A 12,500-nucleotide genomic window follows, 5' to 3' on the forward strand; every position below is an offset into this window, starting at 1 on the left:
TTCGTGTTTACATACCTTTCGTAAACTTTAATCAGAACTGCCTTGGGAACTTGTAATTAAACTTCAAATGAATATATCGATATCCGTTTCAACTTCAAAATTAAAGGGCAACACGAAACAAAATGACGTTATCCTCTCAGTCATCAAGCCAGTTTCTGTTAAATCATCTGCAACGAAAATAATGCTGGATCATTTCAGTTTTTTTCAGTTTTCAGTAGCTCAAGGAGGCGTCACTGCGTTCGGACAAATCCATATACGCTACACCCAATCTGCCAAGCAGATGCCCGACCAGCAGCATAACCCAACGCGCTTAGTCAGGCCTTATGAAAGAAATGAAGGTGATAAACTCTAGGGAGAGCTGGACAGTACAAGGTCTTCAGAGAAGAAGCCCCCTCCCCTCAGTCAAGTGTTTCGGCCCTGAACTCCTTACACTCTAAGGGGGCCGGGCCGCACCCAGGTCATTTCAGAGTTAACGTACTTAACTCGTTCAGCTTTATTTCGAATCTAAACCTATGCTCTTTGGCGATGATAAAAAAAGGAGGGAAGGGGGGTATTGGGGAGGGGGGGGCAGTTTTAAATATAAAGCCTAAGCCTTCTTGTAATTTCTGTTCATTTAATCAATCTGATCAATCTGTCTCAAGCGTCGTGGCAGAATCGGTAACCTGAAGTTGTTGGACTTCTGTCTGAACAGTGTTCACTGGTGATAAGGGTTCGATGCCGGGTTTCGGTATGGTGTGTCCAACGGTGAAAAAAATGAAGGTGATGAGAAACTCTAGGGAGAGCTGGACAGTACAAGGTCTTCAGAGAAGAAGCCCCCCTCAGTCAAGTGTTTCGGCCCTTAACTCCTTACACTCTAAGGGGGCCAGGCCGCACCCAGGTTATGACTCCTGTATGTCCTTGTATTGCCGCCTTTTCTTTTTCTTTCCTGGTGCTCAGCAGGTTCGAACCCGCGCCTCCAGGGTGGTGGTCACTTCAGGACTGTCACCTTTTCTGGTAGAGGTTTCAACCACTGAGCCATCGTACGCCTAGTTTGAGTTTGGAAATTTAATCCTTATGAAGTTTACTTTCATTCCTCCTTGACAAGATCCAGCTGGAACTCTTTTCTGCTGCCTCTGCCTTTGCCTTGATAGCCCATGTCCTCTCTCTGCCAGAAATCGACAGCTGTTTCATGAGACTGTAGGCAGATGCGCCCACAAACCCTCTTGCACCAATCTGTATGGCGAGGACTTTACTCCGATTTTCCTTTTTATCCACCCAGATGTGAATACGTACCTGATAGGTATCGGTCGGGGAAGGTTGGGTTAAAACGACAGAAGGAGAGGACTGGGCCCCGCCTTTCCTTTCGCAGAGCTGGAGAGACAGTGGGTGTTGTGAGTTCACTGCCCCAATGGCCGTAGAAGGCTCACCTCTAGCCTCTAACCCCTTTAACTCTTTCCATACGAACGGCGAAAGAGACGACGTTAACAGCGTTTCCCCCCAATTACCGTCATCAAAATATTGCCAACGGACGGCTCTTATACTGAAGACGTGAAGGTTGACAAAGAATACCACAATTCTGACGACGGAAGCTAAAGGTTGGGTCATTCAGACACCCACTGGACATCCGAGGGGTCTGTGTAGAGGAGAAGAGAGGACTGGCCGTACTGAGTGAGTTAACCTGTGTTTATTTCATTGGTGCCAACACTCAGCTTACTATCACAGACTGACATAAGTTTACATTTGGGCCAACAGCAAAGTGAGAGCTGTATTATCAATGGTTTCCTCACCGCAGTGGGAAATCTTTCGCAGCTTAGTCTTTTGCGAAGGACTATGACTCTCAAACTAGGAGGTAAAAATCGCACTGGTTCTTAGTGCTGCAGCCTTGGGGGCTAGTTGGCTTTTTCGGAACCATCCCAATGCTGATTGTCCTAAAACCCTCTAGGCCGAGAGAGTGGGAATGTACTTTGGGCAAGACAGTCTCGACTATAATCAAATTTTAGCCCTGATAGTCGGGACAGCAGTTGCCTTCTCTGCTGTTCTGATGGTCATAGTCGGACACAACTGACTATCATATATTCCATCTGCACGCAGGTTCCGGAAGCTGAGACTGCAGCATATGCTGGCGGGGCTGGTGGCCTTGACCTTGGTGGTATTGGTGAACAACGTGGTGGAACTGGTGCCTTCTCTGTCCCGGGCCACCTTCATCCCTCAGGCCACCATCCGGAGTGGGGCCCCGCCCCGACCTCTTGTCCCCAGTGGCCACCCTGTCAATTACAGGGTACACGCTGGACTAAACTAGCAGATAAATGACTGAGTGATTCCTAATGACTTATATATATATATAATATAATATATATATATATATATATATATATATATAATTATATATATATTATAAACCGGGCATTCAGGATACACACACACACACACACACACACACACACACACACACACACACACACACACACACACACACATCAACAACAAAAACAACATCAACATCAACAACAACAACAACAACAAAAAACATGTTTTACATCGTATGGAATCACGTTGTATTGCATTGCATTCCATTGTAAGCTGTTGCATCATATCGCACCACAATGTATTACACTGCATTGCACTGTATAGCGTTGCATTGTATTGTATTGCATTACATCACATCGCATTGCATCATCTCGCATTGCATTGCGTCGTGTCGTATCACACCGCACTGCATTGAATTACATTGCACTGCATTGCATTACATCGCACTGCATTGCATTACATCCCACAGCATTGCATTGCATTGCTTCACTTCACATTGTATTGTACTGCATTCCATTGTAAGCTATTGCATCACATCGCACCACAATGTATTACACTGCATTGCACTGTATAGCGTTGCACTGTATTATATTACATCACATTGCATTGCATCATCTCGCATTGCATTGTGTCGTGTCGTATCACACCGCACTGCATTGCATTACATCCCACAGCATTGCATTCACATTGCATTGTACTGCATCGCATTGGAGTTTGCCCGAAAAAGTACAGCCTATTATTATTATTATTATTATTATTATTATCATGATCATCATTATCATCATCATTGTTGTTGTTGTTTTTATATTGTATTGTATTGTATTGTATTGTATTGCATTGCATTGTATTGTATTGCATTGTATTGTATTGCATTGCATCGCATCACATCGTATAGTATTGCATCACATTGGAGTTTGTGCTATATAAGTACAGTCTACTATTGTTATATTATTCTTCTTATTATTATTATTATTATTGATTCGCTTGTGTAAACAAAGTGAGTCTATGTTTTAACCCGGTGTTCGGTTGTCTGTGTGTGTGTGTGTCAGTGTGTCCATGGTAAACTTTGACATTGCCATTTTCTCTGCAAATACTTTGTCAGTTGACACCAAATTTGGCATAAAAATAGGAAAAATTCAGTTCTTTCCAGTCATCTTGTTTAAAACAATACTGCACCTCTGGGAGGGGCACCAAAAAAACAAAAAAAAAGAAGCCAAATTATATGCAAACTGAATTTACTGTTATATATATATATTTTTTTTTTTTAATTCTCTAAACTTGGCACTTTGATCTGATATTCTGACACAACAAGAGCAGTCATTTTTATCATTTTTTGTTCAAACAGGAACTTCTTTTGCTAAGCATGGAAGTTATATTTATTTTGCATGTCTTTGGTGCAGATTTGTAAAGAAGGGAAATTAATCTGTAATTAATGCTAGGGGGCTTAATTTGCTTTAAACTGATCATTCTCATCTTAAACACTACATTTTGAAATAATACTCAATACATAAAAAGCTTGTGTGTTTTACTCTCAGTGTACAGGGCTTTCACTATGTTCATTCGCCCAAGTGATCTTTTTCAGAAAAATACTAAAATCAGTACGACGAGTGGACTTTATAGATCTACTGGCTGAGCCCTGAAGGTCATGGGCAAAAATCAATTGCGTACACATATTTATACATATTCAAAGCGCGTGCTCATATTCTTCGCGAACGCGAACGACGCCATTTTGTTTCAAGTTTTTGACCAGCCCGTTCAATCCTATATTCAATCGACAATACACGATAACATGTGATGGAAAGTTGGAGAAGGAGACCGTTAAATACTTATTCAGAGAAAGATTTGTGAACGCCTCATCACTTACTGGATTATGCCACAAACTGCCATAAAAATATCCACAGAATCAGTCGGAATTCACAGTTAAAAATAATAAACCATGAGAGTTAATTCCCTTGAATTGATGAAACGTAAAAATTTCCAGTCTTGACTTTTCTCAAAATGAAGTCCTTTTCACTTCGTACGACGTTTAGAAGTACTTGTACTTGGCTCTACATGTTATTAGTTTAACAAAATACTAAATTTTCATATCAACTTTAAAACTATAAAACTAGAATGAACATAAAAGAGAAATTGAATCGACCGTGTCAACCGTGTGTAACTAAACTTGTACATCTATCTAGATCCAGAGAAAACGGCAAAATGTTGCTGTGTGATTGCGGCGATAGCCACGTCTCCTTTACCGCGGACTTTAAAAGAATTTTTAATTGCCCTTAAAGATTTTTGAATGCCCATGATAAGCAGAATAATATGATTTAAAGTGCGTTATCACTGCGAATACCGCAGTCGATTTATCGCCCTTTACAAAAGCATGTTTAAATGTTATATTTTCGAACGTCAGCTAAGGAGCCACGATAGTGTAATGGGTAAGACAGTTTCTTCTCACCCGAACACGCGGGGTTCGAATCTGCCGTTAGAACTTTTTTTTTCTTTTTTCTTTTTCTTTTAACCCGAAGCTTTATAATAACAAATATAGAACACGTTTTAACGATTTGATTTTATTTGTTTAAGTGTATCACAAGTGAGTCTTGAAGGCCTTGCCTCTCTTGTTATTACTATTATTGTTGTTGTTGTCGTCGTCGTCGTCGTCGTATTGCATTGTATTACATTCCATCGAATCACATCGCATCACATGACATCACTTCGCATCACATGACATCGCATCACATCGCATCACATCACATCACATCACATCACATCGTATCACATCACATCATATCACATCGCACCACATCACATCACATCGCATCACACCACATCACATCACATCACATCGTTTGGCATCACATCACATCACATTGCATCACACCACATCGAATCGCGTTACGTTGCATTGCATTGCATTGCATTGTATTGTATCGCATCGCATCGCATCGCATCGCACTAACTCGCATCGCATTGCATGTGGCATTGCATCACATCACATCATATTGTGTACTGCAACGTGTTGGAGTTTGGGCTATATAAGTAAACCTATCATCATTATTATCATTGTAGTTGTTGTTGATGTTGTTGTATTGCATTGTATTGGATTGTATTATATCGCATCGTATCTTATCGTATCGCATCGTATCGCATCGCATCGCATCGCATCGTGTTTCAGGAGGAGGGCTGCGAGACGTGCGATGACCGGTACCCCCTGGCTCTGGACGCGGAGGGGCGGTCCTCAGACCACCTGCTGGTCAGGCATCTGGGGCAGGAGAAGATGCAGCTGTACAGGCACTACCAAGGGTTCGAGCCCTGGCCCCGACTGCAGCTCCCGGCCAACCACTCCTTGCCCGGCCAGGTGAATTAGTCAGTGAGTGAGTGAGTGAGTGAGTGAATGAGTCAGTGAGTTCAGTAAGTCAGTCTGTCAGTCAAGCAGTCATTGCACTGTCCTTTGTTTTGGCCTTGATGATGATGTTGCTGATGGGAAGGGTGGGGCTTTTGTTGTTGTTGTTTGTTTGTTTGTTTTTAGGGTGGTGGTGGTGGTGCTGTGTGTGGTGGGGGGTTTATTATGTGTCAGAGGAATCTGTTGTTTGGTTCATATAGTTTTTCCTTTGTTTTGGGGGTTTTTTTTTATTGGGATGGGGTGGGGTGTTGTTGCGGGGAAGGGGGGTGTTTGGTGTGTCACGTGTGCTTTTTGTTTGGTTGGTTTTTTAGGGTGTTTGGTTTCGTTTTGTTTTGGTTTTTTGTTGTTGTTGTTTTGTTGTTTTTTTGGGGGGGAGGGAGTTAACTGGTTCAGTTGTTGTTGTTGTTGCTTGGGAGTGTGTATTTTTGTATTTTTGTTTCTTTTTGTTTCAGTGTGTGTTTTGTATACAGGAGAAGGGGATCTGTCTTTGTGTCTGCCTGTCTGCCTGTCTGTCTGTCTGTCTATTTGTCATCTGTCTGTTTGTCTGACTGCCTGTCTGTCCGTGGTAAACTTGGACGTTGGAATTTTCTCGGCTAACGCAGTTTGTATAGGAATCAAACATCATAGAATAGGGGGTATGCAGAAGATCTTTCACGTTCAGAATCAAGCTGTGCAAAAGCAGTAAAAGCACACATAACATTCGAATTTGAGGACATATGCTATTTCATTTCTCTCTCTCTCTCTCTCTCTCTCTCTCTCTCTCTCTCTCTCTCTCTCTCTCTCTCTCTCTCTCTCTCTCTATCTCTCTGTCTGTCTGTCTGTCTCTACCTACCTACCTACCTACCTACCTATCTCTCTCTCTCTCTCTCTCTCTCTCTCTCTCTATATATATATATATATATATATATATATGTGTGTGTGTGTGTGTGTGTGTGTGTGTGTGTGTGTGTGTGTGTGTGTGAATTAGACTACAGTATGGCAATATATGTCTATATCCCGTGACTCTGCTGTTCTTAAATCAAGGTGTCATTTATTCGTACACTGACTGACTGACTAATCCTAAGAAATGGGGGTCGGGTGGGGTTGCTGTTGCTCGATCGATACAGGTGCCAACGACAGCGCACTACCTGTGGTGCAAGGGGGATCTCAGCCTGGGCTTCCACCACTACCTGGGCGTCCTTAGCGCCGTGCGACTCCTGCAGCCGGTCAAGCTGGTCTTCCACTTCCAGCGTCTTCCCAGATTGGACCACGACATGTACTACACCTGGTTCCTGGTCAGTGACATGGGGGAGTAGAGGGTGGTGGTGGTAGTAGTAGTCGTGGTATTTAGGGGTGGTGTGGGTGGGGTGTGGGGGTGGGTTGGGTTTGGGGTCTTGGGGGTGGTTGTGGGGTGTGTTGGGGTTGGAAGGGTGTTGGGCGTGTGGGTGGGGATGGTGAGGAAATTGTTGAGGAGGAGGAGGAGGAGGAAGGGGAAGAAGAGTGGGAAAGAGGTGGGGCTGGAAGTGTGTGTGTGTGTGTGTGTGTGTGTGTGTGTGTGTGTGTGTGTGTGTGTGTGTGTGTGTGTGTGTGTGTGTTGTCACGACGTCTGCAGAAACTATACTACATTATTCACTGTGATTTACCATGACATCTGCAGGAGCTGTACTACATTATTACCTATGATTTATCATGATGTCTGCAGCAGCTATGCTACATTATTGACTGTTATTTATCATTATATCTGCAGGAGCTATGCTACATTTTTACTCTCATTGATCATGGTGTCTGCGTGAGCTATATATCAGGAGTCATTTATTATGATTTATCGCGATGTCTGCAGAAGCAGTACTACATTATTTGCCATGATTTATCAGGTCTGTAGGAGTTATTTATCATGATTTGTCATTATATCTGCAGAAGTTATACTACAATATTCACTGTGATTTTCTGTGATGTCTGCAGGAGCTGTGCTACTTTATTTACTATGGTTTATCGTGATGTCTGCAGGAGCTATGCTACACTATTGACTGTAATTTATCATGATGTCTGCAGAAGCTAGACTACATTATTTACCCTGGTTTATCAGGTCTGCAGGTGTTATCTGCACAGTGTTATCATGATGTCTGCCGGAGCTTTAATACAGGAGCTATACCACAAAATTTACCACGATTTTCTATGATGTCTGCAGGAGCTAAACCACAATATTCACTATAATTTATCATGATATCTGCAAGAGCTATACTACATTGTTGACTGTGGTTTATCATGATGTCTGCAGCAGCTATGCTACATTATTGACTATGATTTATCATTCTATCTGCAGGAGCAATACTACATTGTTGACTCTGATTTTTCATATCTGCATGAGCTATACTGTATCATTCACTATGACTCGTCGTGATGTCTGCAGAAGCTATGCTACAATATTTACTATGATTTATCATATCTGCAGGATATATTCATCATGGTTTATCGTGATGTCTGTGGGAGCTTTACTACAATATTCACTGTAATATATCATGTCTGCAGGAGATATCTATCATAGTTTTTATCATGATGTCTGCAGGAGCTGAAGCAGTCTCTGCCCAACCTGGTGTTGCGGCCCCTGCCCCGCGGCTCCCCGCCCTGCGGGTCCCCAGAGTTACTGGACCTGGCCCTCTCCTTCCTGCAGCCAGAGGGCGGGATTTTCCTGGGGTCCAACGTCATCATTTCCCGCCTACCACGTGACCTACACCAGCGCCCCTTCTGGTTCGCCTTCTCGCCCAACGCCAAGCCAGACAATGACAACGACAACAGCGGGAGCTCACCCCTCCACCAACCCTTGGACAGTTTTGACGTCACACGAGGCGTCATCGTGGCCCACCAAGGCTTCAGCGAGGAGACGAAGCGGAAATACGTCAACCAGATTCTGACGTCACCTCCAGAATGCGTGGCTCCGGAAACCTTCGACGATCACGATCCGGACTCGGAAGAGAACGCCCGCTGCGTGGTGGTGGCTGACAAGCCGGACATCTACCCCGTGGGAATCATGTACGCGGACTCGCCTTTCGGGCAACTGTCCCGCTGGCTGTACTACGGGACTCGATCCACCATGTACCCTAAGACCGGAGAAGGGGACCCCATACCGAGAATCAGCCACCTCATCTGGTTCAGCCAGAACCGGAAGTCGCCCTACGAGATGGAGTTCTACCAGTTCCTGACCGTCCTCAGCGCGCTGTACGTGGGAGGGTTCCGGCACGTGTACATCCACGGCAACGCCGGGTTCCACGGGGTGTGGTGGGACCGACTGCGAGGAGAGAACGTGACGTTCGTCCCGATGGAGGTGCCTGAGGTGGTGTGGCAGCAGGTGGTGAACAACCCTTCTCACCAGAGTGATGTCATCAGGTGTGTGTGTGGGGGGGGGGGGGGGTTGGAGGGGGGGGGGAGGGGGGGTGTGATGGTGGGTTGGGGGTTGTGGGGGGCGTTGTATGTGTGTGTATATCTTGTCTGTCTGTCTGTATGTATGTATGTATGTATGTCTCTATGTGAGTCTTGTTGGGGGGGAGGTGCAAGGGGGGGGGGGGGGGGTTGTCATATGTACACGTGTTGTTGTTGTTGTTGTTGTTGTGTGTGTGTGTGTGTATGCAAAAAATTTCGTTGTTGTTGTTGTTGTTGTGTGTGTGTGTGCAAAAAAATATTTTATCAGCAGGAGATTATCTCATTCACTTCTGGACCACTGACTTATATGACAGACACAGAGAGAGAGAGAGAGAGAGAGAGAGAGAGAGAGAGAGGAGGGAGGGAGGGAGGGAACAAAAACTCACATTATTGTTAATTATCAGTAATGTCAGAGTTTTTTCCTTGTATTCCCATCGTTCGCACACCACCGTCATCATCATCGTCGTTGTCATCATCATTGTCCTTAATATCATCATCGCCATCATTGCTATGCCTTCTTTTTCTTCTTCTTCTTGTTCTTCGTGTTCTCATTGCTGTTGTTGTTGTTCGTCTTTTTCTTCTTCTTTTTCTTGACATATTATTATTATTATTATTATTGTTGTTGTTGTTGTCGTCGTCGTCGTCATCACCACCACCACCACCATCATCATCATCATCCTCCTCCTCATCATCATCATTATCGTCGTTGTTGTTATCCAAGGTACCAGATTCTGCACAAGTACGGCGGAGCCTACCACGACTTCGAGGCCATGTGGACCCAGCGCGTCCCTGATTGGCTGCTGGAGTACCCCTGCGTGGCCACCTCCGATTGGGCGGCCTATGGGGAATTCCCGGACGGCATCAACCCCGGCGTTCTATTGGCCAAGCGCCAGGCGCCGTGGGTGAGGTATAACCTGGCCGCTCACCGCTATTACGTGGAGGAGAACTTCGTCTGGAACGCCGTCCTCATGTCCTACCGGACCTACGAACGACATCCGGACCAGCTGCTGTTCTACAGGCATTTGCAGGTGTGTGTTGAGGGTGATGAGGGTGGTGAGGGTGGTGAGGGTGGTGAGGGTGGTGAGGGTGATGAGGGTGATGAGGGTGGTGAGGGTGGTGAGGGTGGTGAGGGTGATGAGGGTGATGAGGGTGGTGAGGGTGATGAGGGTGGTGAGGGTGATGAGGGTGGTGAGGGTGGTGAGGGTGATGAGGGTGGTGAGGGTGGTGAGGGTGATGAGGGTGGTGAGGGTGATGAGGGTGGTGAGGGTGGTGAGGGTGGTGAGGGTGTTGAGGTGGTGGTGGTAGAGCCCGGGGCGGAGGGATAAATAGGTGAAGGGCTTAACGGGCGCAGTAGCCGAGTGGTTAAAGCGTTGGGCTTTGAATCTGACGGTCCCGGGTTCGAATCTCGGTATCGGCGCCTGAGGGTGGAGATTTTTTTCCGGATCTCCCAGGTCGGCATATGTGCAGTGCAGACCTGCTAGTGCCTGAACCCCTTTTGTGTGTATATGCAGAGAGAAGATCAAATACGCACGTTAAAGATCCTGTAATGCATGCCTTCGTGACGGGGAAAATGAACAGAATGGTCATACACGTAAAATGTTGCATGTCTGTCTGAGTGTGTATGTGTGCGTGCCTGAAATATGATTGAATAACACAGGAAACGAATGATGAGCGCCCAGTTGCAGCCGTTAATCGGCTCTACCCAGGTTGGCAGCCTGTTGTGTAAATGACCCCGTGTTTGTAAAGCGCTTAGAGCTTGGTCTCCGACCGAGGATAGGAGTTATATAGATATCTTTATCATTCATTTATTCATGTGATGATGTTAGAGGATGGATGAATTAAAAGGTTAAAGGTTAAACATATCTCTTCTTCTTCTTTTCTTTCTTTTTTTTTCGGCCATCAGGGCAGTGAATTCCTATACACTTGTATATCCACGGCTCGGCATAAGGAGGCGCGTGTCCAATATTCTCCTTCCGTCGTTTTATTTTACCCACCCCAGTCGAAGTTAGGTACCTGTTCACAATAGTGGCTGGGGGAAGAAAAAAAAAAGGGTGGTGTGAATGGGAAGCTGACTTCGTTTGGGGAAGACTGGACCCCCGCCTTGCTGTGCTGACCTGAGACACGGCGGGTATGAATTCACTGCCCCTGATGACCGTAAAAGGCTAAAGGACCTCTAACTTAAACTACAACCTTGGATGTATTGAATAACCGTGATGAGTGATCTGGGTAACTGCCGTGATGTGTGATCTGGGTATCTGCCGTGTACAGGTGATGTGTGATCTAGGTATCTACCGTGTACAGGTGATGGTGCTGATCTGGGGTATCTACCATGTACAGGTGATGTGTGATATGGGAATCAGCCGTGTACAGGTGATGTGTGATCTGGGTATCTGCCATGTACAGGTGATGTGTGATCTGGGTGTATGCCGTGTACAGCTGATGTGTGATCTAGGTATATGCCGTGTACAGGTGATATGTAATCTGGGTATCTGCCGGGTACAGGTGATGTGTGATCTGGGTATCTGCCGTGTACAGATGATGTGTGACCTGGATATCTGCCGTGTACAGGTGATGTGCTGGATCTGGCCGTATCTGTCGTGTACCAGGTGATGTGTGATCTGGGTGTATGCCAGTGTACAGGTGATGTGTGATCTGGGTATCTACAGTGTACAGGTGATGTGGTGATCTAGGGTATCAGCCCTGTACAGGTGATGTCTGATCTGGGTATCTGCCATGTACAGGTGATGTGTGATCTGGGTATCTGCTGTGTACAGGTGATGTGTGATCTGGGTATCTGCCATGTACAGGTGATGTGTGATCTGGGTGTATGCCGTGTACAGCTGATGTGTGATCTAGGTATATGCCGTGTACAGGTGATATGTAATCTGGGTATCTGCCGGGTACAGGTGATGTGTGATCTGGGTATCTGCCGTGTACAGATGATGTGTGACCTGGATATCTGCCGTGTACAGGTGATGTGTGATCTGGGTATCTGTCGTGTACAGGTGATGTGTGATCTGGGTGTATGCCGTGTACAGGTGATGTGTGATCTGGGTATCTACAGTGTACAGGTGATGTGTGATCTAGGTATCTACAGTGTACAGGTGATGTGTGATCTGGGTATCTGCCGTGTGCAGGTGATGTGTGATCTAGGTATATGCCGTGCACAGGTGATATGTAATCTGGGTATCTGCCGTGTACAGGTGATGTGTGATCTGGGTATCTGCCGTGTACAGGTGATGTGTGATCTGGGTATCTGCCGTGTACAGATGATGTGTGATCTGGGTATCTACAGCTTACAGGTGATGTGTGATCTGGGTATCTGCTGTGTACAGGTGATGTGTGATCTGGGTATCTGCCGTGTACAGGTGATGTGTGACCTGGATATCTGCCGTGTACAGGTGATGTGTGACCTGGATATCTGCCGTGT

The 12,500-nt window shown here is 45.5% G+C and overlaps 1 protein-coding gene across 1 annotated transcript in view; it reads left to right on the forward strand.

Moving 5' to 3' along the window:
- LOC143290297 (uncharacterized) overlaps window positions 1–12,500 on the forward strand; it is a 16,557-nt gene that overhangs the window by 2,149 nt on the left and 1,908 nt on the right. Inside the window, exons 2-6 of the mRNA XM_076599647.1 lie at window positions 2,071–2,257; window positions 5,447–5,629; window positions 6,781–6,948; window positions 8,220–9,037; window positions 9,792–10,098. Of these exons, the coding sequence (XP_076455762.1) occupies window positions 2,071–2,257; window positions 5,447–5,629; window positions 6,781–6,948; window positions 8,220–9,037; window positions 9,792–10,098 (1,663 nt within the window). The remainder of the gene's footprint in view (window positions 1–2,070; window positions 2,258–5,446; window positions 5,630–6,780; window positions 6,949–8,219; window positions 9,038–9,791; window positions 10,099–12,500) is intronic.

The sequence above is a fragment of the Babylonia areolata genome, chromosome 15, assembly GCF_041734735.1.
Source record: "Babylonia areolata isolate BAREFJ2019XMU chromosome 15, ASM4173473v1, whole genome shotgun sequence".
Taxonomy (NCBI): Eukaryota; Metazoa; Mollusca; class Gastropoda; order Neogastropoda; family Buccinidae; genus Babylonia; species Babylonia areolata.